This window comes from Pithys albifrons, chromosome 3, assembly GCF_047495875.1.
Source record: "Pithys albifrons albifrons isolate INPA30051 chromosome 3, PitAlb_v1, whole genome shotgun sequence".
NCBI classification, from domain to species: Eukaryota; Metazoa; Chordata; class Aves; order Passeriformes; family Thamnophilidae; genus Pithys; species Pithys albifrons.
In genome coordinates this window covers 26,148,860-26,175,722 of record NC_092460.1, presented here as the reverse complement: position 1 = coordinate 26,175,722, position 26,863 = coordinate 26,148,860, and the positions used below count along the sequence as shown (strand labels likewise).

Sequence of the window (26,863 nt, the reverse complement as noted above, 5' to 3'; positions counted from 1 at the left end):
AAAAACACCTAAAAGGGAAGTTTGAGTTAAAGCTGACTTACTTGTTTATTTTTACATTTAATGTATTACGTTTGTTTTGCAGTAAGATAAATGTAGACAGTGTTACCTTGAACAAAAATTCTTGTGTCAGGTTCTGTGGATTGTGAAAACTGTCATAAATTGACTACAGTGACCAACATGCAAACCTTCTGTTCTGGTTAGAATTGAGGCTGTCTTTCATGGAGCTTGCATTTAAAAGGATTGTACTGATACTATGCATGTGGCACACAGCACTGTGGCTAGTGATACAAACGTTGTGCTAGAACAGCCTTCTGTTGCTGAGTGTTTCAACAATGGAAACGATCAAGCTGAGAAACTGCCCATGCTCTGGTATTCGATTTAAATTGGTGATGTGCCCCACACATGCAGAGTGGCTAATGAATTTGGCTAGCACATTTAGCACTGGACACAGTCTGTTTTCATCTGTGATATGGACAACCTGATAACTTTAAAGCAAGCTAAAATCTATTTCAGTTAGAGGTACATGGTTGCAAAAGGAGGGAACCTAATGCAACCAAAACACCAGTGGTGTCCTGTACAGAACTGCCTGGTGTGGTCTGGTTTACTTGCCCAAATCCAGGGATTAGGGTGACAAGTTTCGATAGATCTCAGTCTTTTCATAACCAGTAGAAGTGTGTTGCAGCAGCAAGGACGCCTCATAGAGTGCTGCAGATCACCCTTGTGGCACTTCACAGTAATATCAGTGAGGTCTGATCTGTTGTCTAAATCTGCTTAATAGCCTTTACTGACTGGGCTTAGGGAATACATGTAATCATGTTGGTCAATGTGTGCTGCAGGAGAGGAATTGCAGGGGTGTAGCTCCACAGCAGCTGCCCCTTACCTGGGAGTGGGAAAGGATTCAGCACTGTGGACATTCACTTGTTTAACCTGCAAGGTGCATTTCCAGCATTTATACTTGACTTTGACTCTCGTTTCATGAACGATGCTTTAATTGCTAAGGATACTGCTGGGACACTATTTGAGGCAAAAATGTTACCTGTGCTTTGTTCAATAGGTGTTTTAAGTAATTTTTAGCACAACCTAATTCCTCGACAAAGCCATACTGACTGTGCATATGAAAATAATGCTTTTGAAAGGAACGACTGCAGAACAGTTCCTTTGAACCTAAGTCTGGTGTTAATGTAACTAAGTCACAGCTCATTTTGAAACTCTGATACTGTATAGTAAGTAGATAGTTGCTCCTTCATATTTAACAACTGACTTCTCTAAACCCTGTCCAAAGTGCCTATGTAGTCAGTTTTTCTATGGGGGAAAAACTATCTTTCCCTAGAGGCTGAAGTCTTTATTTAGTAAAAAATGTGATGGGCTTTCATATCTCTGTGTTATATCTTTATATCTGGCAAATAATCTAAGTGTCTATCATATAAAACACAGAGCTTTAGTAAGTGCTTTGCCACTACTTTTTAAAATATTCATCTTATTTTTATAACATTTTTCAGCACAAAGAATGCAAATAATTATAGAAATACTGCGGTTTTAAGATAGAAAAATAAGTCGGTTGATGCAGAAGAAAAGCTAAAGTTGTGTTTCTTTAAATAAATAGAGGGATCTGTGTTCCACCGGTGTATCTGGAGTAGTTCATTATAGTAGTTACTACAGTTCACATAGAAATTAGTACAAGGTGTTTGGTTTGCCTGTTAATTAAGTAACAAGTAGCACAATATAGTATTCTTTTGTGCTGAACATTTTTTACCTTTAATGATACAGATTGTCAACTAAGAAACTGGGAACTACCTAGTGACCTTTTATATGACTCTCTTTCAGGCACCTTCTTGGGCATACATTCTGGGTGCAGTGGGACTTTTTATCTACCAGTCTTTGGATGCCATTGATGGGAAGCAAGCCAGAAGAACAAATAGCACTTCTCCTCTAGGAGAACTCTTTGATCATGGTTGCGACTCTATTTCCACAGGTAGCCTTAACCTACTATTATCCATCCTAGTTTGTAAAAGTTACCGGTTTTCAAAAGGAGCTGATTAATCACAGATTTGTTGAAGTTGGAAAGGATCTCTGGAGATCACCTTGTTCAAACCCCTGCTCAGAGCAGGATCAGCATATTCCCATCTTTTAGGATAACTTCACCATCTCCTGGTCAGTGCAGCCAAGTTTGCCTCTGACCTTTGCACTCCTGTCCAGTATCAAAGGGGATATTTCAGAAGTCGGGTGAGATGCATTCTGGTCTAACTGCACCTTCATGTACAGTGTTCTTGGAATACCTAGATGGTGAACAAAGAACTCCATAAGAGTTCTCCATAAGAGCATGCCTAAAGATTCTTTGCTATGTATAGCCTGTGTTTTCAAGTGGGGTACAGGTGATGCCTAATATGGTATTTTAAGGACCTAAAAGACTGATTATGGCATGTGGAACTAAGGATTCCACTTACGGAGTGAGGTGACAAAATACCAGTTTGGTAACAGGGCATCCAGCCTGGCACTTAGGAGAAGGAAAATGTACATTACTTAGAAGAATGAGTTTTTAAAAAGTTGTGAGTCCTTAAAAAGCAAGCCTTGCTCAATCTCACTTTCCATAACTTAGCTGCTGGTCCGGCCAATGTCTTCTATAAAGCTTAATGACTGAAACCAGTTGCCTTGGGAGTTAGTACGTTCTTTATGCCCCACTTCCCAGAGAAGTGCCCTGCCAGTCTCTCTGAGCTGGGCCCTTCAGCTGAAGTTATCAGTGTTGCAGAGAGAACCTGATGACAAGGCCAGAAGAAGGGAGAAGCCCGTCTAGGCTAAAAGGCGTGTCCCTTGCTTGGCAGAAAAGGAGTGCTGTGTTTGGGTCGCTCCTGCCAGAACTGCCCCTGAGGTGAGCAAGGTTATCTACTCAGTAAAGTATCAGTCATAGCATTACTGTGCTAGAGTGATGTAAAGTGCCTTGCGATTTTTTAATTTCTCTTAATTTCAAGCAAAGGGGGTATATAACTAACATGTTTATTTCTGCTTTTCAGTTTTTGTTGTCCTAGGATCCTGCATAGCAATCCGACTGGGAACAAATCCTGACTGGTTGTTTTTCTGTTGTTTTGTGGGACTGTTCATGTTCTATTCTGCTCACTGGCAGACATATGTGTCAGGCATACTAAGGTTTGGAAAGTAAGTAGGTATCTTTAGAAATACCTGTGGCTTAATGTCTGAGACTATCTACTTGATTTCAGTTTCTTGGTTTGCTCCTGGCTTTCTCTTTCTCTCACCTTCTTTCTCTTCTCCCTTCCACTCCAGCAGACTTGTGTTTTACCTGGCAAGAGCTTTAAACTGGATCATACTGAGGACTTGTTCTTATAGAAACTGATTTTAGCTGTATATGCTTTGTTTGCATGCATTTGGCTCTTCTGTCTGCAGATTTTTCTCAGAACCCGTACAAGCTGCATGCAGGTTCAGGCCAGAGAGGTCTTGTTTACACTGGAGACAAGTGCTCTGTGTAGGAGTAGGGACAGAGCAACACATCTGCAGTACCTCCCTTTGTAATCTCCCAGTCACAGAACAGTTTCAGCCCCAAGGGACTGAAGCACATTCATTTTTAGAGAAATGCCCCTTCTAATGGATCTTCCTTTCATAGACATCTTCAATCTTCCTTGGAACAAACTCTGCATCCTTCAGCAAGGAGCTCCACAGAGCTATGGCAATGCTTGAAGAATGACCCCACATTTATGTGGGGGCCTTGCTTTTATTCTGGCTCATACTGGCTTTGATGTCCTTTGGGGTTTGTGTTAGGTCACAGTTCTTCAGTCACAGAGTGCTGTGATGCTGTTCATGACTAGATAGAAATTTCGGCTGTTTCACTGCAGCGTAGGAGGAGAAGTCGTGACATTGATGTAGAAGATACGATTTCAATTTAACTGCTAGCAGTGTGGGGATTGGTGCACCCTCCTGCAGCTGTGGTGGTGCCTTGCCATGGCCTTTTGCTGTTCTAAGCAATGAGCTGCACTTTAAATGAGGACAAGATCAGAGGCTTCTACGGCAGCAAAATTGGAAATAAGTGATAAATGAAGGCTGTCCTTCAGCTAATCCCAGTCACTTGCTGTCATCTGTTCATAGTCCTGCTTAGCTGTGACCTGTGAGAAGCACCTTAGCAACTCTGAGCATCACTGGGCACACAGGGTGGTGACCAACTATCCTTGCATACTCTTTGATGTCTGTATCAAATGCAGGAATGGCTGTGATATTGCTAAGGGCTCTTTTTTTTTTGCTGATATTGCATTTTACCACAAACTGTAATTCTTCTGCCTGCCTGCAACATCTTACATTTTTAAAGGACATCTTGTGCTGTAAAGAAAAATAGATGCTTTAGAGTGTTGGCTGAAATAGGATCTTTCCCATACAGGACACTGGGGGCCACACTGAAGGGAGATGGACTGTGCCATGAGCCCTGTCATTTTGCAGACCTGATTGCTTTTCTGTGCCTTTCGTTCTTGCATGAAGTGTGACAATCGTTTCCACACATCAGCAAGGCACTGAGACTCCTATACCATATAAAAGTTTCTTCATTAAAAACTTGGTCACTTCTGCCTAAACGTAGTGATAGTGCATAGTACAAACAGTTCAGAATAGCCTAGTGTTCCATGGTTACCGTTTGAAGTTAAACAGACACAACTGTTCTCCAAGATAACTTATTATTGTTCAGTGAAAACAGTCACAGGTGTTTTCAAGGCTCACAATTTTGTTTCTCTTAACCACAGAGGTGCGAGTCTAAATGAAGAAGGCATTAGTATAGTGTTCCAAATATGATAATACATAATAACATGTCTGGAAGCTTTCACTGATGCTGTTCCTGGCTTGATTTTAAAAATCAAATCACAGAGCAGAGATTCCTAGTGCTGATGTCCAGGAAGGATCAGAGAGCTGAATACTGTTACATTGTCAGGTTATGTGGAATACCGCACAGTGTCTGAGCCACTGCAAAATTAAGTATTAAACTCTGGCACATATAATGATTCAAGTTCAAGCCTCTTCCCACCACCAGCAACAACAAAGGCAATACAGATTAGAAATCTAGGTGTTAATAGTGCAGAGTGCAACCTCTGAACACTTGCACTTGCCCACAGATACTTTTGCATGACGTAACCAAGACGTTCAGCAGTGACTGGGTAGATGTAACACTTCATCCCTGGCAGAGAGAGAAGAGCACCACTGGCCCACGACAGTCTGTCCATTGAATTCAGGCCAGTTCATGAAATGGGCAGAAGATGAAAAGCCTACACTAGACTGGCAAGCTGAACTGGCTCACCCTAGAGTCCAACAGCTGGTAAAACTGAGGGAATGCAATGGTGTAGGAGGACAAGGACTCGCCATTCTAACAGCATTAATTGGTGACAAGCACCTCAGCTTATCACCCAGCTGAAGTTCAAACTTTGGCTCTTCTAAGACTAAGAGTCAGAAGAATGTGATAAAATTTAGCATATTTTATCGTCATCTTTCTGATGAAAGAAAAGAGTTTAATGTTACTGTGATTATCAAGTTCAGATAAATATTTTCTATTAGCCAAGAGTTGATTGCTGTCTCCCTTTAAAAGTACAGTTTCTTGTGCAAACAGTTCACATGCTAAGCAAGTAACAATACATGTCGACTTCAGTCATAATCCCTCAAGACAGCAAAAAGGAATCTTGTATCTTGAACATTCATTGTCAGTGTTTGCTGGTAACTTCATTATGAAGATCAGGTACCCAATACCTTAAAAGATATCGTTGATGTGCACAATTTTAATTTTTCTAATTACTATTTATTGAAAAGCTTTATTAGAAGGGTTGAGGGTTTTTTTTCTTGAGCCTCTGCATAACTTCTTTGTATAAGAATTCTCAAAACATTTCAGAATTAAATACAGTAATAAAAAATTGTCTGAGGAAAAAAAAGGTGGAATACAGAGTCTGGACTTGATAGGACATGCAAGGCCACCTTTTTAAAAACAGCTTTTATGAAGAAAAAGCAAGATGACATGTCCTCAGAAACAGGACAGATGCTTAGCTGTCCACTGAGTCCTCCCCTATGTTCTGCAGGCTGTATCTGTCAAGCTTTTATGATATAATGGCATAAAGAAATACCATCTGTCCCAGCCTGCTCTTTACAGTCTCTGCTTTTATATGCTGTGCTTTTAATGAAAATGTCTTGATTGCATTTACCTATGAGCTTGCCTTAAACTTTAATACTTACCTATCAACAAGTCTGAAAATTTGTACAGAATTGTCAGATAGTTAACAATGTATTGATTAAATATTTTCCCCCTCTTAAAATCATATGTAGCTTGCTCCAGATAAGGAGTATGGTTTTAGTTTTAAATGTTAGCCAGAGATGTGTGTCTCCATAAGGATTACCTTTGTCAGTCAAGGAAAGTAATATTCTATGTACATTGATGTAATTTGAAGTACATTTACTGGGGTTTTATTCTCCCCCCCTCCCCCCAACATTTTACACTTAGAGCAAAAAGTCCTTTTCTTTAACTAATCTTTTTTTTACCCCTGCATAGAATTGATGTGACTGAAGTTCAGATAGCCATAACAATGCTGCTCTTGATATCAGCATTTGGAGGACCAGCAGTGTGGGACTATAAGGTAAGTGTGTTAAGTGTTCAGAGTTCTTGGGGAGTATTCAGTTCCTGTAAGTGTTCACAGTTCCTGTGGTATTTGAAGCTGTCCTGTGCAAGTACCATCAACACCTACTAGTTGTCTAATGTTTTAACTTATTGTTTGGATATATGTTACTTTGATGTTGTGATTAACTTGGATATAATGGTGTGACTTCCTATGCACAATTTAGAGCTGCATAGAGGAAATAGGACCCCATCTGCCACATAGAAACTTCTGATCTGGAACTAACACTCTGCACTTTAGCAAATAGTTTTTGTTTTGATTTTATGTATTTTGTATATTTTATTGTAAGACATACATTTCTATTCAGTTAAATGATCTGTTTTAAAATTTAAGGATGTAATGCTTTAATCTAATGAAACCATGGGATGAAGTTGGGGGATTTTGGTTAGTCCATATTTTTGTGTTGATGCAGATGTACTGATTTTTAACAGTTGTCACAGCCACATAAATGTAAATATCTGTATATAAAGAATTGTTTTTCATCTCTTTTATTCTGATCTTTAAAGATGCACTTTAGTGGACAGCATCAAAATTATACGAAACTTAAGATCTTCATCCTTTCTAGGGTCTTTTCTCAGAAATTTATAATTCTTCTTGGTTACACCACAAGGAAGAGCTTAAACCACTCCATACTATTGATAACCAACACAAATTAGCTTAAATCTAAACCACCAAGAAATTAAAATAAATTTGTAAGTTTACTCAGCAATTTAAGAAATGTTTAGCTAAAGATTTTCCTTTCTCCATATTGCAAGATGTTTTTTTCTGTTTTCAAAAAGCTTATTTTCATGTTGAAATATAAAGTGGGTGCATTAGACTTTAATTATGATTGATTTTTTTCTTCACTATTAAAATCTGTTGTAGTTATGCTGTATCTCAAAACACTATATATCCAAAAATATAGTCAATTGTTTCAATTTATTGCTACTTCTTTTTTTAATCCTCTGCTGCCTTTGGAAGTTTCCTTGAAACTGCAATTGAATCCAAAAGGTAACTGTTTAATTAAAATTTGTATCTGGAGACTATTCATGATAGTCTTATGATATGCTTTAAAGATACAGCATACAAATAACGTACCAAAACACACAGCAGGCAGATGGTGTTTGTGTTTCCTGTGGTTCAGTGTTGTTACCCAGTGAAATAGGAGCTGTCCTCCTTCCCCTTCCCACAGCCGGGTGATGCAATAGTCTGTGTTAAGTTTTTGCTTGTGTGGTAAAAATGCTTGAAGAACATAGTAACACAGCTGAATCTCAAGAACCAGAACTTAAGTACTCAAAAGTCGAGTTTAAACATTACAAAAGATATTTGTTGTTTCCTTAGTAAGGAAACAAATTCCAAACATTGTCTTCTGAGCTCGTTCCTGGAAAAGCAGGAATTCAAATAAAACATTTGTTTAGTGGGTATGAGTGACTTCTTTAATCACTTTTTACAAAAAGATGTTATGCTTAACCTCTTAATATCTTTCTCTTGTTTCATTTTGGGTTTTTTGTTTTGTTCTTTTTGTGTTCTGCTAAGGTCCCTTTGGTGGGCTTAGAACTGAAGTTTTTTACAGTTATTGGCATCCTGTGTGGAACAGCACTTTCTTGTTTCAATTACTTCCGTGTCATCTTTGGTGGAGGGGTTGGAAAGAATGGATCTACAATAGCAGTAAGTTGCTCTAAAAATATGAAGGAAGTTTGAATAAATTATGCCCATAATTTATTGCATTTCAGATGATCTTAAGGGTTTAATTTGTTTAAGCATTTAAGCAAACAGGTATGTGAGTGTTGAATGGCTAAAGCAAAGACTTACCTACCTTCTCACTGCCTGTTACTGGATTTCTGCTGTCTTGGGAACCAGCAATGAATTTACTTATAAAATTGATTAGTGGTCACTGCGAAGGATACTAATAGCAGTGGCATAATGCTAATGGACTTTGTGAGCTTTGGCAACTCTGATTTTGTTTAATGGGATTTGCAGTATATATAAAATCTGGACCTTACTGTGTGACTGAAGTCTAAGACAAATTTTCTGTTAATTTATATTTCAGGGAACAAGCGTTCTTTCACCAGGCCTGCACATTGGACTACTTATCACACTGGCCATTATGATTTATAAAAAATCTTCAACTCAGCTGTTTGAAAAACATGCTTGCCTGTATGTCTTAACATTTGGGTTTGTGAATGCCAAAATCTCACAGAAGTTGGTGGTAAGGATTTTTGTTCCTGTCCTAAACCTCCCAAAACGAAACTAATTCTTGGCTTAATGCTTGCTGGATCAGCAGGCACTGTGCCATTTTCCCATTCCGCTCTGCCACCATATTACCAGTGTCATTATGATCAACTAGACTCATGGTCCTGCAGAGAGATTATATATGACACTGATGCAAATGCATCCCCACTGTTGAATGTATTGGTTAGAACTTTCAATTCTGTTTAACTTACTCCTAGAAATACACTGTCTGTCTTTAATATCCTAACTCTGGTTCCTCCAGCCTTACTAATAGTGCTGTGACTTCTGATTTAATTATCTGAAATAGGAATTTATTTTATTCATTAAAATGAGGAGATAAACTTTACTGTCTTTATCTTTTTTATATGGAGAAACCTTATCAACAGATTAAAAAAATAAAAATCTGCCTTACTACATATTTGCTAATAACAATAATCCAGCCAGCTCATTTTTTTGCTCCCAGCATGACATTTTTCAAACACTAGAAAAGAGGTATTTGACAGAAGTTCTTGCTAAACAGGTGTTCACCTAGTGAGCTACTACCTGTCCAAGAGAGAGAATGCTGGTAAGAATACTGAGCCTTAAGATTGAATCTGAGGCAGTTCATCTGTTCTGTGAAACAGATGAACTGCCTTGCTCATTCCTCACTTACTCCAAGGAGCCCTGAGTCCCTGTAGTCAGCAGTGATGCCTGTGTGTATGTCATGGATGTTTCTGAGCAAACTGTGTTTTCCCTTGATGCCTTAGGTGTAGCTTTAAGGACAAACTGCTCCAGAGGCAAATCTGTAAAGGTAGTGGGGAGAGGATTTTGTGGGTTTAGCACTCAGTCTTGTGATACTATTTCAGGAAGTCTTGTCCTTCAGACACTCTGGAGTGAGACAACCGCAATAAAAACTGAGGGTGGGACCTGGTGTAGGCCCCCTGGAGACGTGAGCTGAGATTGGTGCAGTTTTTGTGGGTGTGCCAGAGCTACTCCATGGCTGCAAACCCTGCAGGGCTGCTCTTGCACATCACTCCAGATGTACACCAGAAATTGCTCCCTGCAGCAGATCCTGTTAGCAGGACAGATGCATCCTTGGCTGGCTTAGCATGGAAGCCTTTGCCAGTGCAGCTTCTGTCTCCTGGTTGTGTTTGTGGTTTGTCTGTGAGTTTTTGCTGTTCAGCAAAGACTTGAACATGATATGTTCTTATGCTTAAGAGACCACTTTATTCACTGGAACCTCTTGATACTTTATTTATACTTGCTGAGTAACCACAAGCAAGGAAGTAAGGAATGACGGGGATTTTTTTTATAGCCAACTTGGCACTTAGACAGTTTTAAGCTTTGGGTATGGACTCTTCATATGCCTTTTATTAGGTCTCCAAGTTTTTACAAAGAACGTTTCTTCTGCCTCTTAGTTAAACGTGAGCTCAAGTTATCTCTAAGAATGCTAAGTATGAAAGGAACAAGGGGTGTGTGTGCAGAAGATATTTCTTCTCTTTACTCCCAATAATGTTGTCTTGGTCAGTCTGTAAAGTGTCTCTGTGCATACATCACTATCTTTACGAAACAGTGAGAACAAATCCTGTCACCTGAGGAAAAGCCTGCTTCCTACTTAGCTTTTGGCTAGGAAAGGCCAAAATGTTCAAGTTAGACTTGAAAACAACTTTTCAAGTGGATAGTACTTGTTTTCAGTGATACCTTTGCATAGTCTCAGCCTTCGAATACAATGCTGGAAAATGTAAGTGGGGGACGCCTGCAGGCAGCTGAAATGGTGGTACAGATGTAACTTACAAGAGAGCACTGCTGGGCAAGGAGGTCATGCCAGTTGTTTTGGTTTTCTTTTACATAGGTGGCTCATATGACAAAAAGTGAAATCTGCCTTCAGGACTCTGCATTTATTGGGCCAGGACTTCTGTTTTTGAACCAGTATTTCAACAGTTTCATTGATGAATATATTGTTCTATGGGTAGCACTGGTAAGTGTTTTATACTTCTAATTTGGACAATAGTTAAAGGTAGGGATTGAGAATTGTCCTCCAGTTCTGCTCTGCCATTTCTGACTTGCTCACATTTCAGCTGTTGCTGTGGAGGGAGTGCCAGGGTACCATGTAAACATGCATTTTGGGAGCTCCCTGGCTTTCTGTCCTTGGAAGAGAGATGTGAAAGTAAATGTACAAATTTCTCTTGTAATTATTCTTTAGTCCTAGTGGGTTTTCAAAGTTGTTCTGTGAACTACAGATTAACCTTTGTTTATCAGACTTTTTAAGTGCTGTTTGGGTTTTCGGGTTTTGTGGTGGTTTTGTTGTGTTTTGGGGCTTTTTTCCTAAACTAGACCACTCTGTAGCTATGATTGTTACACTTGCCACGTGGATAGATCCTGATTGAAGTATAACATTTATAGTAGGGACAATTGAGGAAAAAAATTGGATTTTTTTTAACCTGTTCTGTTTTGTTCTTTTGAAGTTCATATCCTTGTTTGATATGCTGAGATATGCCACTGGTGTGTGCCTACAGATTGCTGCTCATCTTCATATACATGTCTTCAGAATTTCATCTCATCAAGCTCCTGAACAGGTTCAAAACCATAATGACTGATTAAATAAGTCAAGGACGAGAGAAGAAACAGTTAGGGGAATGCTGAATGAAGCAGCCTCTCTGTTTTTGGGAAGACAGATTAAGCTTTTGAAGAAAACAGACTTATGAGAAAGTTCATCGTATTCCAGACGTTACCAGATGTTAGAATTAGCAGATAAGAGTTCTGCAGGTGCTATTGTGATCCGCACTTGTGAACCAGGATGTACTTCCCTGTGTTTCAGACCACTAATACCACATGTGGAAATGTTGCCATTTCCTGTTAGGCAGTCCTAATTTTGTACTTCTGGTGAATGTAGGCTGCAAACCAAGGTGCTACCAACCAGAATTTGAAGAGGAATTTCACCTTTCCCTAGACCTAGTGACTAATATTGTAGTATTAGTTTCTAAACTTGTCTTGGAACTGTTCTGAAGTGGTAGTCAGATGTACCAATGAATATAGTAGTGCATTATAAAGACTGGTAAAATGAGGCAGCCATGAGGTAAAACCAATCAATCTGTCTTATGGTGTTTCTAAGGAACAAGCTGCTGGCTCAGTAGATGGAGGAAAATTATCAGCTCAGGAAAATTATCTTCTACTTCAAAGTACTGTTATGAGTGCCTTTAGGATTCATATGTTCTCTAGTATCTAAATACGTCACCTACTGCTACCACATAAAGCTGTAGCTTGTACTTTCTTTCAAGGCAAGTTTCTGGTTTTGTAGTCAAAACAAGGTTTGTCTCATTACACTTCATCATTATCTGGCCTACAGGTAGCTGTGTAATTCAAGGACACTCACTTTACCTATAAGCTACCCTGGTGTCTATCTGTGAAACTATCCAAGTGATGGACAAAGTTCATTGATAAATGACCGCAGCTCTAGCAATGCAACCCACCCATGTGTATTTCCCTCTGTAGTGTTTTTGCCATCTCTGTGTTTATCTACCTTATAATTGGTCTAATTGTCTTGTAGCTACCACTGTACTTTATCCAAACAAAACTGCACAAAACTGAACCATAATGTAAAAACAGAAAGTCCGGCCCACTGTCAGCCTGTCTCTTTAAGAACAGCCCCACTGGCTAACATGTGCCTAACTACAGGGCTGCTTTCATTAGAGAAAGGCAGCTTATTATCCTTATGAAGAAATTGTGACTTGCACACAAACCCCTACACGTGTAAGCTCCTTTAAAGAGGTACTATTTGAATATGATTCATGTAAAAAGCTGTTGAATGTAGGTGTCCATTACTGCTTCAGTTGCTCATACAGGTATGTACCTGAGCTCCGAGTTCATGAAATCCTTCCTGAACTGTTCAATAGAGAATTGCTGTGGTTTGTTTTAAAAATACTACCCCTGCAGCTTTCAAGCTGCACATTAATTCAAAAAGACTTCCTGAAGCGTTCAAGGAACTTTAATAGTGGTGTATTGTCTGCTGATCTGGAGGGAATAAAGTAGCATCTACCACACTCCAGCCTAAGAAGAATATACTGATGCTCTTGAGGGATAACTGTAACAGTTACTGCAAAAGGACTAAATCTCTAAGTGACTAATATCAATTCTGAATGAATCCTACGCTCCTTTTTGAGGCTGGGAAAGACAGAGCATCTGCCCATGTATTTAACTGAACCCAGGCCATGGGCAAATAGAAGAGAAGATGGTAAAAAAGACCATTTTGGTTTGGCTGAATACTGTAAAAAAATAACCACCTGATGAAAAGACACCACAGGCACCTTCTTTAGAGTGAGATGATATGGTTTCCCACAATGGTCAAAACTGTGTCATGTCATAGCAGGTATAAGTAATTTTAAGGATATGACTGAGGTATGTGGATGATAGGAAACTAATACAGCCATCAGTCAAAAAACAGAAACATGAGTCAATACTAACAAATAAAACCAGAAACGAGGTAATACTAACAAATAACTTCCTATTGAAGATGGGAAGCAAAACCTGTTAACTATTTCATAGCATCCTCTAATTGTCTTTAGGGGGCTGAGACTCAGCAGCAGTTAAAAATTGGCCGATATTGCCTCCTGCATCACTGCAGCACTCTAACTTTCACAGCTGCTCCTTACCTGAGTCCCAGCAGAGGCAGAACAAGGAGTTCCATACTGGTAGCTTGTACTGGTAGCTAATAGCTTAAGTTTCTGCAAGTTAGGCATCTCTAATCTGACTTCCAGAGCTGAAGAACCATCAAATGACTTGCTTCTGAACTAAAAATGCTAGTAAGCTGAGGAGAAGAATATGGTTTTGAAATATGTTGTTACGAAAACATCACATTTGTGCGCGTGAGTGTGTGGATGGTTTTTGTTTCATCTACTGTTGTATTAAAGGATTAAATGTGTTAGCAACTGTCTAACTTGTGAAAGTGGATATTCAGGTGTAATGGTTTTCTGTGGAAACAAACTGCATGCACATTAAGCCAATTGTTTAATTTATATTTACTGTAATGAGATACATGAAAGATAAATGCTTTACCCTTAAAATTTAGGGCTCCCTAAGTGGTTAGTCATTTGGAATTGCAAAAAATAATATTCCACCTCAAAGGCTTGTAACAGCTTGTACTACATAAATGAGGTAGATTTCTTCTAGTGGCTCTACAAGAAGTATATACCCCAAAATGCATAATGTTTAATTATGCTTACTGGAGCTAATACATAAAAAGCTCACCATTCAACTGAAAAACCCCCAGCATTTTCTAGACAAATTACAGCAGTTCATTAATATCTTACTAATAGAAAGATAATACAATGCCTAGCATAACAAAACAGTGACAAAATTTACTTTAATATGTTATAATACACATCATTAAATAATCTTACACGAGCTATGTCATACACTCTGAACTTGTAACTGCTGATATGTCAGCCGACTAAATGCTGAAACTATGGAAACCTGCAGCTTGTGAAAAATGCTTCTCTTTGCACAATTTAACTAAAGCCCTAAATCTAATATGTAAAATCTGGCTAATGCATTTCTCATTAATTCTGCCTATTGTTACAATTTGGCATTAGAAAAAGGGAAACGGTTTTAACAGTCCAGTGCTATTCAAAGTGAATATTAGGTAGTTAAAAATTAATTGGACAGACAGCAAATGCTTTGGAACCTATACTGCCCCCCCAGTAATAAATTTACTAATATAAGTTCTTACAACATTATCAGACACAAGATTAGAACAATCCATGAAAGCCTTTAATAGGAACTGTGAAACATTTAAATCTTAACACCCTTCTCTATGGCTAATGCCTATTACTTGTGTCATGTTACTCAGGTACAACTTGTTTCTCCACTGAGCCGTCAGAATAACATGGACTGAAGAGACTTGCGCACAGTTGCCATCTCCTGCTGTTGCTGTGACAAGAAAAGGAGATAATACCGAACAAATGCTGCATCAATATGATTCATTTGAATTAAATGAATGTCAAATGACTTTTAATAGAATGTTCTGTTTTTGCATTTAACTAACTTCTGATCTGATACTTACAGTGTCCATCATAATCTTTTTCTGCAACATAGCCATTTCTTTGCGAAGCTCATTTTGAGCACCAGCAAGGAGATTTTCATTGCTCTTCTCCAGCTCGTTCATGCTCTGAGTTAAGGATAATCTTAATTCAGAACTCCTCAGGGTCAAAGGGTTAATGTAAAGCAAGCAAGCAAGCCATTCAATATTCCTACTACAATTTAATTTTGAGTTATCACTGATAAATGATTTGTTTTGTCACAAACTTGACATAAGAATCATACAGGACTTCATGCTTTACATTCCTATTTAAATAATACAGACCCTGTGAAGGAAATGGTACCCTCCAGTCAGCTTCTGTGAGGTCTCAGCTAGTTATTCAACATACTACAGGAAGAATTTGAACAGACATCTGTCAGGAATGCTGGGGGGTCAATATTACGACAATCTTGAGGGACTTGAAGTAAGGACTGCAAAATCCATTACACTTCTTTGCACACTTCTCTCCAAATAAAACTCACTGGTTATCTTGCCTTTTGTACATACAATTACGTCTACCTCTGTTTCTGTGTCTAGCTGCATTTTCTTTAACTTGTATCTACTTAAGCTTTTTTGAGGCTTGAATTCTTCCTTTTGATCTTTGAGGAGAAAAACTAAAGTAATACTTGACCTTCAGGTTTTCGTCTTTGATGAAAATATTTTTGACCTTTTGGAACAGTTTTTATTTATTAATGCTTCTGTAATATCCTCTATGAATTTTGTCTATCTTAATCTAAGAGTTGCTCTATTTTCAGATTTATTTTCCTAAACTACCAATCTTGAAAAAAACCCCCACCAAAACCAAACACCAAGCTTATCCTAACTAACTGAAATTTCAAAATGGGACCAGTTAGGAAATTACTTGAACAGAAATTAAATTTCGTCAGAAACTTACAGACTTGAATCCACCCCCTTACTGGGGGCCATACAGCTGGAAAGCAGCTTGGCAGAAAAGAACCTGAGGTTTCTGGGGGACACCAGATAGAACAGGAACCAGCAATGTACCCTTGCAGCAAGGTGACCAATGGTCTCCTAGGCTGCATTAGGAAAAGTGTTGCCAGCAGATCAAGGGAGGTGATCTTTCCACTCTACTTGGCAATGCTGAGGCCACACCTGGAGTGCTGTGTCCAGTTCCAGATTCTCAGTGCAAGAGGGACATGTACATACAGGGTAGAGCTCAACAAAGAGTCATGAAGATGATTAAGGGACAGAAGTGTTTCTCATGTGAGCAAGGCTTGAGAGAGATGGGACTGCAGCCTGGAAAAGGGAACATTAGGGAGGATCTTCTCTGTACACACATAGTGCCTGAAAGGGGGGATGCAAGGAAGATGGAGTCATTCTCTTGAGGTGCCCAGTGACAGGACCAGGAACAGTAGACACAAACTAAAAGCAGGAGGTTCTCTCTGAGCATCAAGAAATACTTGCATTGTGAGGATGACTGAGCACTGGCACAGGCTGCCCCAAGAGACTGTGGATCCCCATCCTTGGAGACAGTCAGGCCATCTGGAGGTAAGTCCTGAGCTATCAACTCTGGGTAGCCCGCCCTCCTCTACCACCTGCTGGCAAGACGAGATGTCCCTTCCAACCTCAGCCCTTCAAGGGATTCTATGGTGCTGTGCCTGTGCATTCATTGCAAAACCAATCATTTAGGGTATTTTCATTTTCCTCAATGTTTAAATTTCAAATACCTTAGAAAAGTGTGGGGGAAGGAAATTCTGGGAATAATGTGTTTTCTTCTTAGAGTAAAATGACGGGGGGAAAACTTTTATTTCAACCAAAGTAAAATTTTTGTGCAGTTAATTTTTTTTGCTTGCTAAAAATATACCAAACTATTACAAAATCTGAATTAATACAGCTTTCTTGAGTGATAAGGATCAGCTGCCTTCCAAGAAAATAATTTACCTTTAAAAATTGCTCATAAAGTTGCTTAATGGTTTTCAGTCTCTGACTTTGTACTATTCTTGTCTGTTGAAAAACTTTTTGTTGCTGACGAAGCATATTCTGAAGCAGAAACAAAAGGAACATGTATTGCATTAGTTGCACACCAGTGTCATTTTTCAGAATTGGAAACTTTGCCTTCACTTGAAATTTGTGCCTTGTAGATCTCTGCCCAGAGAGTTACCCTTGCTCTTAATAACTAGAGGCTGGATTAAGCGTTGAGTCCCCTCCAACCTGAATTATCCCTGTAAAATCCTATGATTGCTATCCCCCACCAGTTCCTCAGTGTGCTGCTCCAATGCTTCAATGTGCTGCCTGGGAAAAAGCAAAACTTCCAAATGTGTTGGAAGTAGAAATACAGCAACATCACTTTATTAGATTCCAATATATAGCTCTTATCCCCATTCAAATTGAATTCTCTTACATTTATTATGCAGAGGCATATTTTTAAGCAATGCATGCAACAAGACAACTACTTTCCTTTATTCCTGTGTTCCCTGAACCCTATGGATGCACAGAAACAACATCTTTCTTCTCCATAAGTGGTCTTGGCTTTTCTCAAGCCATGTGCTGGCCTAGGGCATCACTTAGTGCCATTTATAAATTTGCAATAAAGTTTAAAAATGCACCCCTCTTTCCACAACTTAAACAGTCATATATTTGTTTAACCCAAATAAAGTGTTTTTACATTTCTTGAGTATCTAAGCAACAGTATTCCCTCCTTGTGAAAATAACAGTGAAACCCATGCCATGCCGAAAACCCACCGCTAGTTTTTCTTCCTGCTCCTCTGCTTTTTGCACATCTGCATCCCATTGCTGAAATAAACTCAGGAACTGCTGGGAGAATTCATGATTGAGCTTCTGCCTGTAAACAGACATATCAGTAAGTATGACAAATGCTACAAAGAATTATAAGGAAAGCTAAGGTTCAACATACACATGGAGTTGAATGAAATCTGACATAAAGAAACAGGCTATTTTGACATCTGACCCTAATTGGACACTGTGTGTTTTGAAAAACTGAACACACATACACACTTTGCTTGAATGTGGATATTATTTGTATATTTTTATACATACATATATATATATATATATATACACACACACACACATATAAAGACACAGCACTCACATAAGAAACTCGGGTTAAAAAGAAATTGTAACAACTTTTCTTCCAAACAGTGTCAGGTTTTCTGAGATTTACTATGTCCTTCTAACCCAGCTACACATCTTTGTTGTAACACAAGGGGTTTATAATGCAAAGTTGATTGCCTCATTCATTAGTTCATGATGCTCTAAGTTTCTCTATGTAAATTTAAATTTTGCCTATACAAGTTTCATATGTATATATATACATATATATGTAGAACACCACCAAGACAGTTTTAAGTATTGCTTTCTGTTTTTAGCTGTATAATTTTTCAGTTTGCTCTACCTGTAGTATCAGATGTAATAATTAAATGTGTTGTAAGGGAGAGGAATGTTACGTAGAGTGAAAATTATTTTCTTTCTTAAACTAGTATTAAAGTTTTACTGAACATTTTTCAGTTTTCAAGTAGAAACAGAAAATTCCAAAGTGGAAAAAAACCCCACATTATTTTAAAAAGACAAAAATAACATCACAGGTCATTTTCATAAAGATAAAATCAGCTCTTTAGCATACCTTGCTCTCAGAATTCCGAATCTTTACTCAAAGAGAATATGCTAAACTGTCAGTTCAGTGAAGTGGACATAACTGGAGGCAGCAGAGGCACTGAACAGATGATACTTAACTAGTAGATACAGCACTTGCTATTTAATTGCAAGAAGATGGACCACCATCCATGCTGTGACATGACAGGAATCTGTTTCCACAGGTTTGAACACCCAGGGTAAATGTTACCTTTGCTCCTGCTGCGTTTTCCAAACGTGTTCAATCTTCTGGTTACTGGTTTTGAGTGAGGCTTTTGTGTACATTTCTAATCTTTTCCTCTTAGCTAAGAGAGCCTTGTTAATGTCAGCTAAAAGTCAAAGAATATTTAGAAATTAAGCATAGTGGATACATTATGCCATTTATTAAAAATGCTGATGAGTTACACTTTGGAGAAGCAGATGAGGTGTGTTCTAACAGAAAGAAGCCGGTGTGATCTGGGTGTGTCCCTCAACCTGCTGTTGGCACTGGTGTGATGCTGCTTCCCATAGCCCCTCATATGCCCCAGCCAACCTCTGGGGCTGGAGCTGCTCATTGCCCAGCCCCACAAGTGTAGCATCGCCTTCAAGTCCCGCCTCTCTCAGACGCCAGACCAAACAGAACCTACTGGGATGTGACTCCACTGTGGCCTCTTTGATCTGTCAGGCCCATGGTGGGTTCAGCATCAGCCTGGCTTTGGGCGGGCAGACACACACACACAGTGAGCTGGAATTCCAGTGGTTTGAACTCAGGGCAGCTGCAGGGCTTCCATTCTGTACACTTGGATGGGACCCTTCCACACAGTCATCATGTGCTCCCCTACTGATTATTATGGTCCAACATGCACTTCTAACGTATCACCCATGCAGTAACTACACATTCATTCCTGGAACACTGGAAGCTCCATTCAGTCAATTCACACTGCACAGTCACGGTTGTATTGGGCATCTCACAGTCTGGAAATTCTCTATTCAAAGCTAGAGATACCTTGCACAAACCTGACTGAGTACAAACATCTTGCTCTTTTCTCTAGTATCCAATGATACTTCAGTTAATATCATGAAAATCTTCATTAGTTTAGCTGCATGGCTGTGGTGCCAGTTCAAGAGTTTCCAGACCTTCAAGAAATTTAGTTATGCTGACACTTTAAAATTATTTTTTCCTAGGAAAACCACACCTGTTTCAGAATAAGACTCAAACCACTTGGATTTCAGAAACAAATTAAAAGTAGCATGTTGTTACCATCACTGTGAACACAGTGAATGAAAAACAAACTAGTTTTCATACTTAATAGAGACAGTACTATTTTGTATTAAAGTTAATATAAGTTAGTGTGTTTGTTTCACTTTAATTTATATTTGGAGTTTAACAAGTCTCAGGTTAAGGTTATTACAGTAATTTGTTTTCCTTCTCCCTACAGACTTCAGGAAACACCTGTCAAATCTCTTTCATTTGCTAAGGCATCTGCCCCTGCTAATGCCAAACCTACTGTTTTGTTCAGACAGCATCCTCTCTCTGATCCATTAATTTTCCTTCCTTCCATCCTTCCTTTCCCTCCTGTTTTAAGTCTTAAATTACGAGCAATCATAACTTTTTAACATCCTCCTCTTATCTAAATTACCAGGCCTACAATAGTATTCTATTATGTAATACAAAATATGTAATTTTTTGACAGCAAAAAGTCTTAATTCATGCATTAACTCCCTAAGATTGACATGCAAGTAACGACTCTGTACAGCTTTTTTTATTACATACAATGAAAGTATTAATCAGCCACTGAGTATGGAATACTGAGATTAAGATGGTTTCCCTTCCTTCCACAGCATTTTGATGTGTTCTTACACTGTGATACATTCTTCACAAGTGAAAAGTGATTTTTCTCTAACCTGTCAACTATCTAGAATTCAGGCGGTAAGTCAAGTAAAGCTGAGGATCTGATTGTGACTATACTAAATCCTACTAAGTGACACACACAGATCTTTCACCACTAGATGAGTGGCATTATTTACCCTCGTTATTTGGCTCTTCTATAAACACACACCCTTCCTGACTGCTGAAATTCTTTCATCTGCCCATTCCTATTCTCTAGATTTCCAAAGGGGCTGAGTACAGACTACTCTCTCATTTATTGCAACTGAAGTTTACTTCCAAAATTGCTTGTCTAGAATTAGAACCATTTGTTCTACTTTGCTGCTTTTATTCACATTTACTTATTTCTCACTCAGGTCTTGCAATTCCCAGTGTCCTCTATATCAGTGTAACAAAACATTGAGTAAGAAGAGTTAACTCATGTTGTCCCTTTTCTCTACAATATATTCACTACCTCTTAAACTTCATCTTCAAATTGGAATTATCAAAAGCAATCATGCATCTTTCCCTTTGTAATTACCTACATTAATACTTGCAACTCACTTTATGTGCAGTTATTCCCTTCTTTCCTTTTGCTCTACTTAGATATAACCTTTTTTCCTCAAAACTGACTTTATTCAGAAATGCTGAAAAATGCTACAAAGACTGGTCATTTTATGTAAGTCTTGAAAGTTATTTTATGGCAAGGAATTACTGCCAATTCTGCATTTTTTTCTTTTTGGAATTTATTAGAATGTAAATGTACTTACCTCCAAACCTTTCCAGCATATTCTGTACTTCACTCCTACAAAATAGTTTTTAAAATTTTTATTTACCCCTTTTCTGACTTTAGAGTAAACACTATTATATATGCTTAAAACTAATTTTATTCATGTGTCTATTACTTGTAAGCAGCCACAGAGCTGCTATTGCTCTATGAGATAAAATAATTATACTCCTTTTGTCCTTCTGTGAGAGGTCTCTTTTTCAGAATAATTTCCTTTTATTAAAAAAACCCTACAGACTATTAACTTACTCCCCAGTAAAAAGGCACTATTTGTCATTTAAAGGGTCCAGAGTTAGGGCATTCAGTAAATAAAAATGATTATTGTTTATACAAAAACACAAAGGGTATCTGGAACACCAAATGAAACAAATTCATCTCAGAGGGTATGACTGGCACAGTAAGAAAAATCCCAGACAAATATTACCAGGATTGTCTTTACAGCACCTTTAAGGTGGTACCACCAGTGTGTAAGGGAGTGGCACAACACAGTAAAAGCAGTATCTTCAACTCAACAGTTATAATCTGCTACAAAACTATCCCAGCATACACTCTTAATACATTCACACTGCCCACAAATATTAATTTTTGTAAGATTTATCTGTATAAAGAATTTTTCATGCAATATTTGGATCATTCAAAGTACTAGCAATATTTTCAAGCAACTAAAATCAGAGGGGAAAAATGAATGAAATTTAATAAAATTATCAACAATTTAGGATAAAACAAGTATTTTTTAAAAGAAGCAAAAATTTTAAGAACTCAATCAAATATATCAAATTTTTATGCATGTTCAAAAATATCTACAAAGAAACTGCAGAATTACTAATTTTAAAATGTTACATTCTCTTTTTTTACCTACAACTACTGTATTATCTTGATGTTCATATGTCACCTGATTTTTGAATGCAATAGTAACCAAACCAAAAACAAACAAAGCAAAATAAGCACAGTGAATAACTGAAATTGGTATCTACTTGCTTATTGTTGTGAAAAACCTCCACTTAACCTTACCCCACATCATCCGGAACCACATGAGCAGCCACCAAAGGTCTCTTCTTTCCATGCTTGTCCATTACAGGTGTGTCACCTTTAGAAAAATTACAGAAATATTTACAAAAATATCTTGTATTTTGTGGGGGTTGTTTATTAAATGTGTAAATACTTTTCTGGAATGCCATTTCTCTGATCATGTCTCCTGGTCTCAGTTCCCATCAATAACACAGGCAGCTCCTCAAACTGTGAGGCTGGAGTTGACAGGTGGATGTTGAATTATTCTGCAAGGCCAGATTTAAGCTGGCGCTGCCTTGAGTTCCTCTACATTGGTCTGAACCACTTTTGCTTTCTCTGTCCACCACTTCACCATTACTCACAATGTAACGGTCACCCAAAAGGTAAAAATAACATAAAAATCAAGAAAGCCAAATAGGTTAGAATTTTACTGTAAAATAAGTACTGAAATTCTATCTAACCTTTAAAAGGAAAACCACAAATAGATATTTATATAAAAAAAATCCTTGGATGTTGGATTTCTGTTAATGCCAGGGAGAAGTGAGACAGGAATTTAGTCTAAATAAATGAAGGGGAGGAATTAAAGAGAAATAAAGAGAATTAAAGAGATAATTGCTGAAAGACAAAAATTCAGAAGTGGAGGTACATCAAACTTCACAAAAAACTATCATGTGATGAATGAGAACTGTTTTTTTAATCAAAGTCCACTTCTTTATGACACTCCCTCAAATTTAAACAAGAATCCCTCATCTGATTTAGCCTCAAACTTTCTCTTCTTCTTCCTTTCTTTCATTTGGTTTAGATTCTTTCTGAAGTACTGCAGACTTCAACTACCTTACCAGACTCAGCACTCCATCCAAGCAGGCAGAGCTCTTGCTGCTCTGTCCTGCTCTCACAGTGCTCTGTGCAGCCAGGTGACAGAAGGATATGGCAATAAAATAAGGTATCATAATCATGTAACAACATTCTGCTCTATTGAAGACTCCACCTGTAATTTCAAGACATGCTAGTGCACTATACACAGCTGTTCTACTGGGTTCTCTCCTCTTACCAATCCAAATTATACAGTATAAATTATACTCTATGCTATAAAATTCTGCAGCTGGTTGTCTCAAGCATTATGAACCATGGTTGCTCAGACTGGCTGACACACAAGTGTCATGCTTTCTATTCATAGCCCAAAATGTGGTAAACTTCATGTTTTAAAAACGTGCTAGGAGAGTCATAAAAGCACCTTCTCTAATGTCTTCCTCTGATCCGCTCAGTTCCTTTCTATCCTCCTCGAAGTCAAAGGCAGGGAAAGTCTGTCCTTCTGGTGCTGGTTTACCAGCTTTTCCTCCATGCTTTCTCCCTGATGGTGCCATAATCAGATCTTTTCCTCCTGAAACAGTGTATTGTATTTGTTACATGACTTTGCTCACAATAGTTTGAAGATAAACATGTTTTCATGCCTACCTGGGGACCTGTTATGAATAACTCTGTAACAGTCTCCACCTGTCAGGATATGCAAGCAGTGGAACTGTTTTCGTTTTGAGGTATTCAACAGCATTACCCAACACTGGTGTTTTAACAACAGGATAAAAAAAATACCAGGCCTAGTAGGAACATACTTGATTCTGCTGAAAAAAAAGGAAGTAAATTATCCATTTTCTTACGATGCCCACCTGCTCAGCTTCTGTGTTTATTACACATTTTGTCCTGCACTTTGGCCACCCCAACCCCCTGCAGCGCTCCAGGCTGGGCACAGAGTGGCTGGAGAGCAGCCAGGCAGAAAGGGACCTTGGAGTACTAATTGACAGGAAGCTCAGCATGAGCCAGCAGTGTGCCCAGGTGGCCAAGAAGGCCAATGGGATCCTGGCCTGTATCAAAACTAGAGTGGCCAGCAGGACCAGGGCAGTGATCCTTCCCCTGTACTCTGCATTGGTGAGGCCACACCTTGAGTACTGTGTTCAGTTCTGGGCCCCTCAGTTCAGAAAGGATATTGAGGAGCTGGAGCGGGTCCAGAGAAGAGCAACAAGGCTGGTGAAGGGACTGGAGCACAAGCCCTATGGGGAGAGGCTGAGGGAGCTGGGGTTGTTTAGCCTGGAGAAGAGGAGGCTCAGAGGTGACCTCAGCACTGTCTAGAACTACCTGAAGGGAAGTTCTGGCCAGGTGGGGGTTGGTCTCTTCTCCCAGGCACTCAGCAATAGGACAAGGGGGCACGATGGGCGCAAGCTCTGCCAGGGGAAATTTAAGTTGGATATCAGAAAAAAATTCTTTAGAGAGAGAGTAATCAGGCATTGGAATGGGCTGCCCAGAGAGGGGTGGATTCCCCATCCCTGGAGGTTTTTAAACTGAGATTGGATGTGGCACTGAGTGCCATGATCTGGTAAATGGACTGGAGTTGGACCAAGGGTTGGACTTGATGATCTTGGAGGTCTTTTCCAACCCAATCGATTCTATGATTCTATGATTCTATATCCAGTACTGGAGTCCCCAAAAGCTATGCCAATATTCGATTTTACAAAATACAGAAATGATAAACCATAAAGAACATTGTAATTCTACAAATCATCCCACACTAGAGACATACACAAATTCTTACGCCATTTTTAAAAGTCCTGGGCAACTTTCAGGTTCTGAATTATCTTTCTTTATAGCTATTATACCTCTGCATTCTGTAATGTAACTTCTCATTCTAGACACAATTCTACACAGTTAGAAGTATAGGAGGTTTTCTACAAGCCAAGGCACAGGTAGATCTGAAAATCAAGTTCATGCACTGAAACTGGGAACTCCAGTAAAGATCTTTTGAATTTCCAGGACTGTGAAGTCCCCCAGTCATGAACAGCTCTCTCACACACCTGAGTTTCCTATTTCTGGTTTGTTTTTTTAATTATTTGTCCATGGCTCTGAACATATATTACATGCATCTATATAACATGACCACACTAAGCTAAGGAACACTTTTTTAATGTGCAGCTTTTTCAGAGGTTGATGCTTCTCTATGTAGTAGGAAGATTTTTAGACCTTGTAAGTGTCTTGGGAAACAAAAGCAAAACATCCTTAAATTATTAACTAGAAAATCAAAAGCCTTTGCATTAAAATTATCCTCAAATGAGAGAAAATTTTCAAGACTCAACCTGCTTTTGGATTACTATGATTGTTGAAGGCATGAGGTCAGGAAAGCAGTGATGTGGCATCTGCCCGAGCACTTCAGTCTTGGACAGCACACACATATTTTATCTGCCATACAGACACTTTGCTCTGTGCAGAACTCCCCAATCCCACCCACAGGCATGTGAGAAATAAAATAACATGATCTTATTACAAGCAAGATTAGTTGAGTTAGAATAGGATCTCTTTCCTTTATTTAGGGTTTCTTTTTATATTGCTGTGATTTTATTGGAAATTTATAGGTGTGCCGTGAAGATTTTAAGGTCCCAGGTAGTGTCAGGACCTGGCACCGAGGGCCTTTTCTGATGGGGGAGGGAAAATACCAAGTACTTAGAATAAACATGCAGAGGTCCCTGTGCACAGAGGCCTCTTTGATACGTGGTGGTCTCTGTGAACAAAGGAGACCCTTCATCCAGTGTGGGGGATTCTTCACAACCAGTAAAGGAGATGACACTCCCTCTCCCTTTGGAGAAGACACCTCTTACGGCAGGACCAGCAACCCGATGAATATGCATTATCTGACGAAAACGGGCAGGACTTCCTAAACTACAAAAAGCACGAAGTTTGAATGTGAGGTGTCCTTCCAGACCCCCTGTGGTTTGAGGCACTCAGTGGGTGCTGAAAAGAAAACTTTCCTCTTTGTTATACTTCGTTTCGTAAGTTATTGCCGTCTTCTAAATTTAAGAGAATTTTCCCACAGGTGTAACACCATCTCACACCTCGCAACCCTGCGCAGCCCTCACCCCATCCTGGGTACCTACTTTGGCCGATTCGAAGATCTTCAATCCACAGCTGCGTTGGGTTGTTTTTTTTTTCGAGAAACTCACCTCTTTTTTTCACCCTGCGCAAATAAAAAAAGACATTAAACAGACCGGTACTTGAGTGAATTTCCTAAATGAGGCTGTTCACGGCAGGGACGCACCTCAGAGCCGCAGGGGCACTCGGGCCCGGAGCCGCCTCACGCTGAGGGACCCGCCAGGGCAGCGCCCGCCCCGCACCCTCTTCCTGCCGCACAGGGAGGGACCCCCGCCCGCCCCGACCCCTCCGGGCCCTTCGCAGCCCTCACGCCTGTCCCGCGGCTACTCCGGACGAGAAGGGCTAAGGGGCAATGCGGGACGCGGCGGGACAAGGCAGACAGGGCGGGACACAGACGGGACGCGCGGCCGCCTCAGCGCCTCCCGCGCCCGGGAAAAGGCGGGAAGGGAAGGGCGAGAAGGGCGCGGCCCGTCCTGCCCGCTCGGCCTTGACCCCGTTACACACTTACCTGGTTTTGCCCAAAATGGCTTTAATTTAGCATTCAGACAACAAAAATCCTTCAGATTAAGAAGTTATTCAGGTGTATGTAGCTGGGGCGTGAGAGCATATGGGTTTTCCATAAATCGTTGCAAACAGGCAAGGATCTGTCAGGTTAATTTTGCAAAGCACATGTGTTACGTTTGTACTGTTCTCATTTTCTGTCCCCAGCCAGTGAAGGTGTTTTGGTTTTTACTTACAAAAACCAAGTACAGAATCTAAAGAAGAATCCTAGCACCATTTCAATTTCCAGTGTTCTC

General features: G+C 39.3%; 2 protein-coding genes across 5 annotated transcripts in view; one reads left to right on the top strand and one right to left on the bottom strand.

Moving 5' to 3' along the window:
* CHPT1 (choline phosphotransferase 1) overlaps positions 1-15,410 on the top strand; it is a 23,745-nt gene extending 8,335 nt beyond the window's left edge. Inside the window, exons 2-9 of one of the 2 annotated variants that reach the window (XM_071551080.1) lie at positions 1,825-1,972; positions 3,009-3,150; positions 6,515-6,599; positions 8,154-8,285; positions 8,668-8,826; positions 10,681-10,806; positions 11,294-11,404; positions 14,674-15,410. In XM_071551080.1, the coding sequence (XP_071407181.1) occupies positions 1,825-1,972; positions 3,009-3,150; positions 6,515-6,599; positions 8,154-8,285; positions 8,668-8,826; positions 10,681-10,806; positions 11,294-11,404; positions 14,674-14,718 (948 nt within the window). In that variant the 3' untranslated portion in view covers positions 14,719-15,410. The remainder of the gene's footprint in view (positions 1-1,824; positions 1,973-3,008; positions 3,151-6,514; positions 6,600-8,153; positions 8,286-8,667; positions 8,827-10,680; positions 10,807-11,293; positions 11,405-14,673) is intronic. The other variant, XM_071551079.1, reaches the window with a different exon arrangement.
* SYCP3 (synaptonemal complex protein 3) lies at positions 13,646-26,863 on the bottom strand. 3 transcript variants are annotated; one of them, XM_071551084.1, is made up of 8 exons: positions 23,389-23,550; positions 22,158-22,233; positions 21,130-21,164; positions 18,725-18,842; positions 17,605-17,704; positions 16,804-16,902; positions 14,887-14,991; positions 13,646-14,753 (listed from the first exon to the last, which is right to left on the bottom strand). In XM_071551084.1, the coding sequence occupies exons 1-8, from the start codon at positions 23,516-23,518 to the stop codon at positions 14,700-14,702; spliced, it is 717 nt and encodes a 238-aa protein (XP_071407185.1). In that variant the 5' UTR covers positions 23,519-23,550; the 3' UTR covers positions 13,646-14,699. The 3 variants fall into 3 exon arrangements, with proteins under 3 accessions (XP_071407185.1, XP_071407183.1, XP_071407184.1); XM_071551082.1 differs by lacking the exons at positions 13,646-14,753; positions 14,887-14,991 and adding exons at positions 26,072-26,151; positions 26,575-26,863 and having other exon boundaries at positions 15,000-16,902; positions 23,389-23,535; XM_071551083.1 differs by lacking the exons at positions 13,646-14,753; positions 14,887-14,991 and adding exons at positions 26,072-26,151; positions 26,233-26,255 and having other exon boundaries at positions 15,000-16,902; positions 23,389-23,535.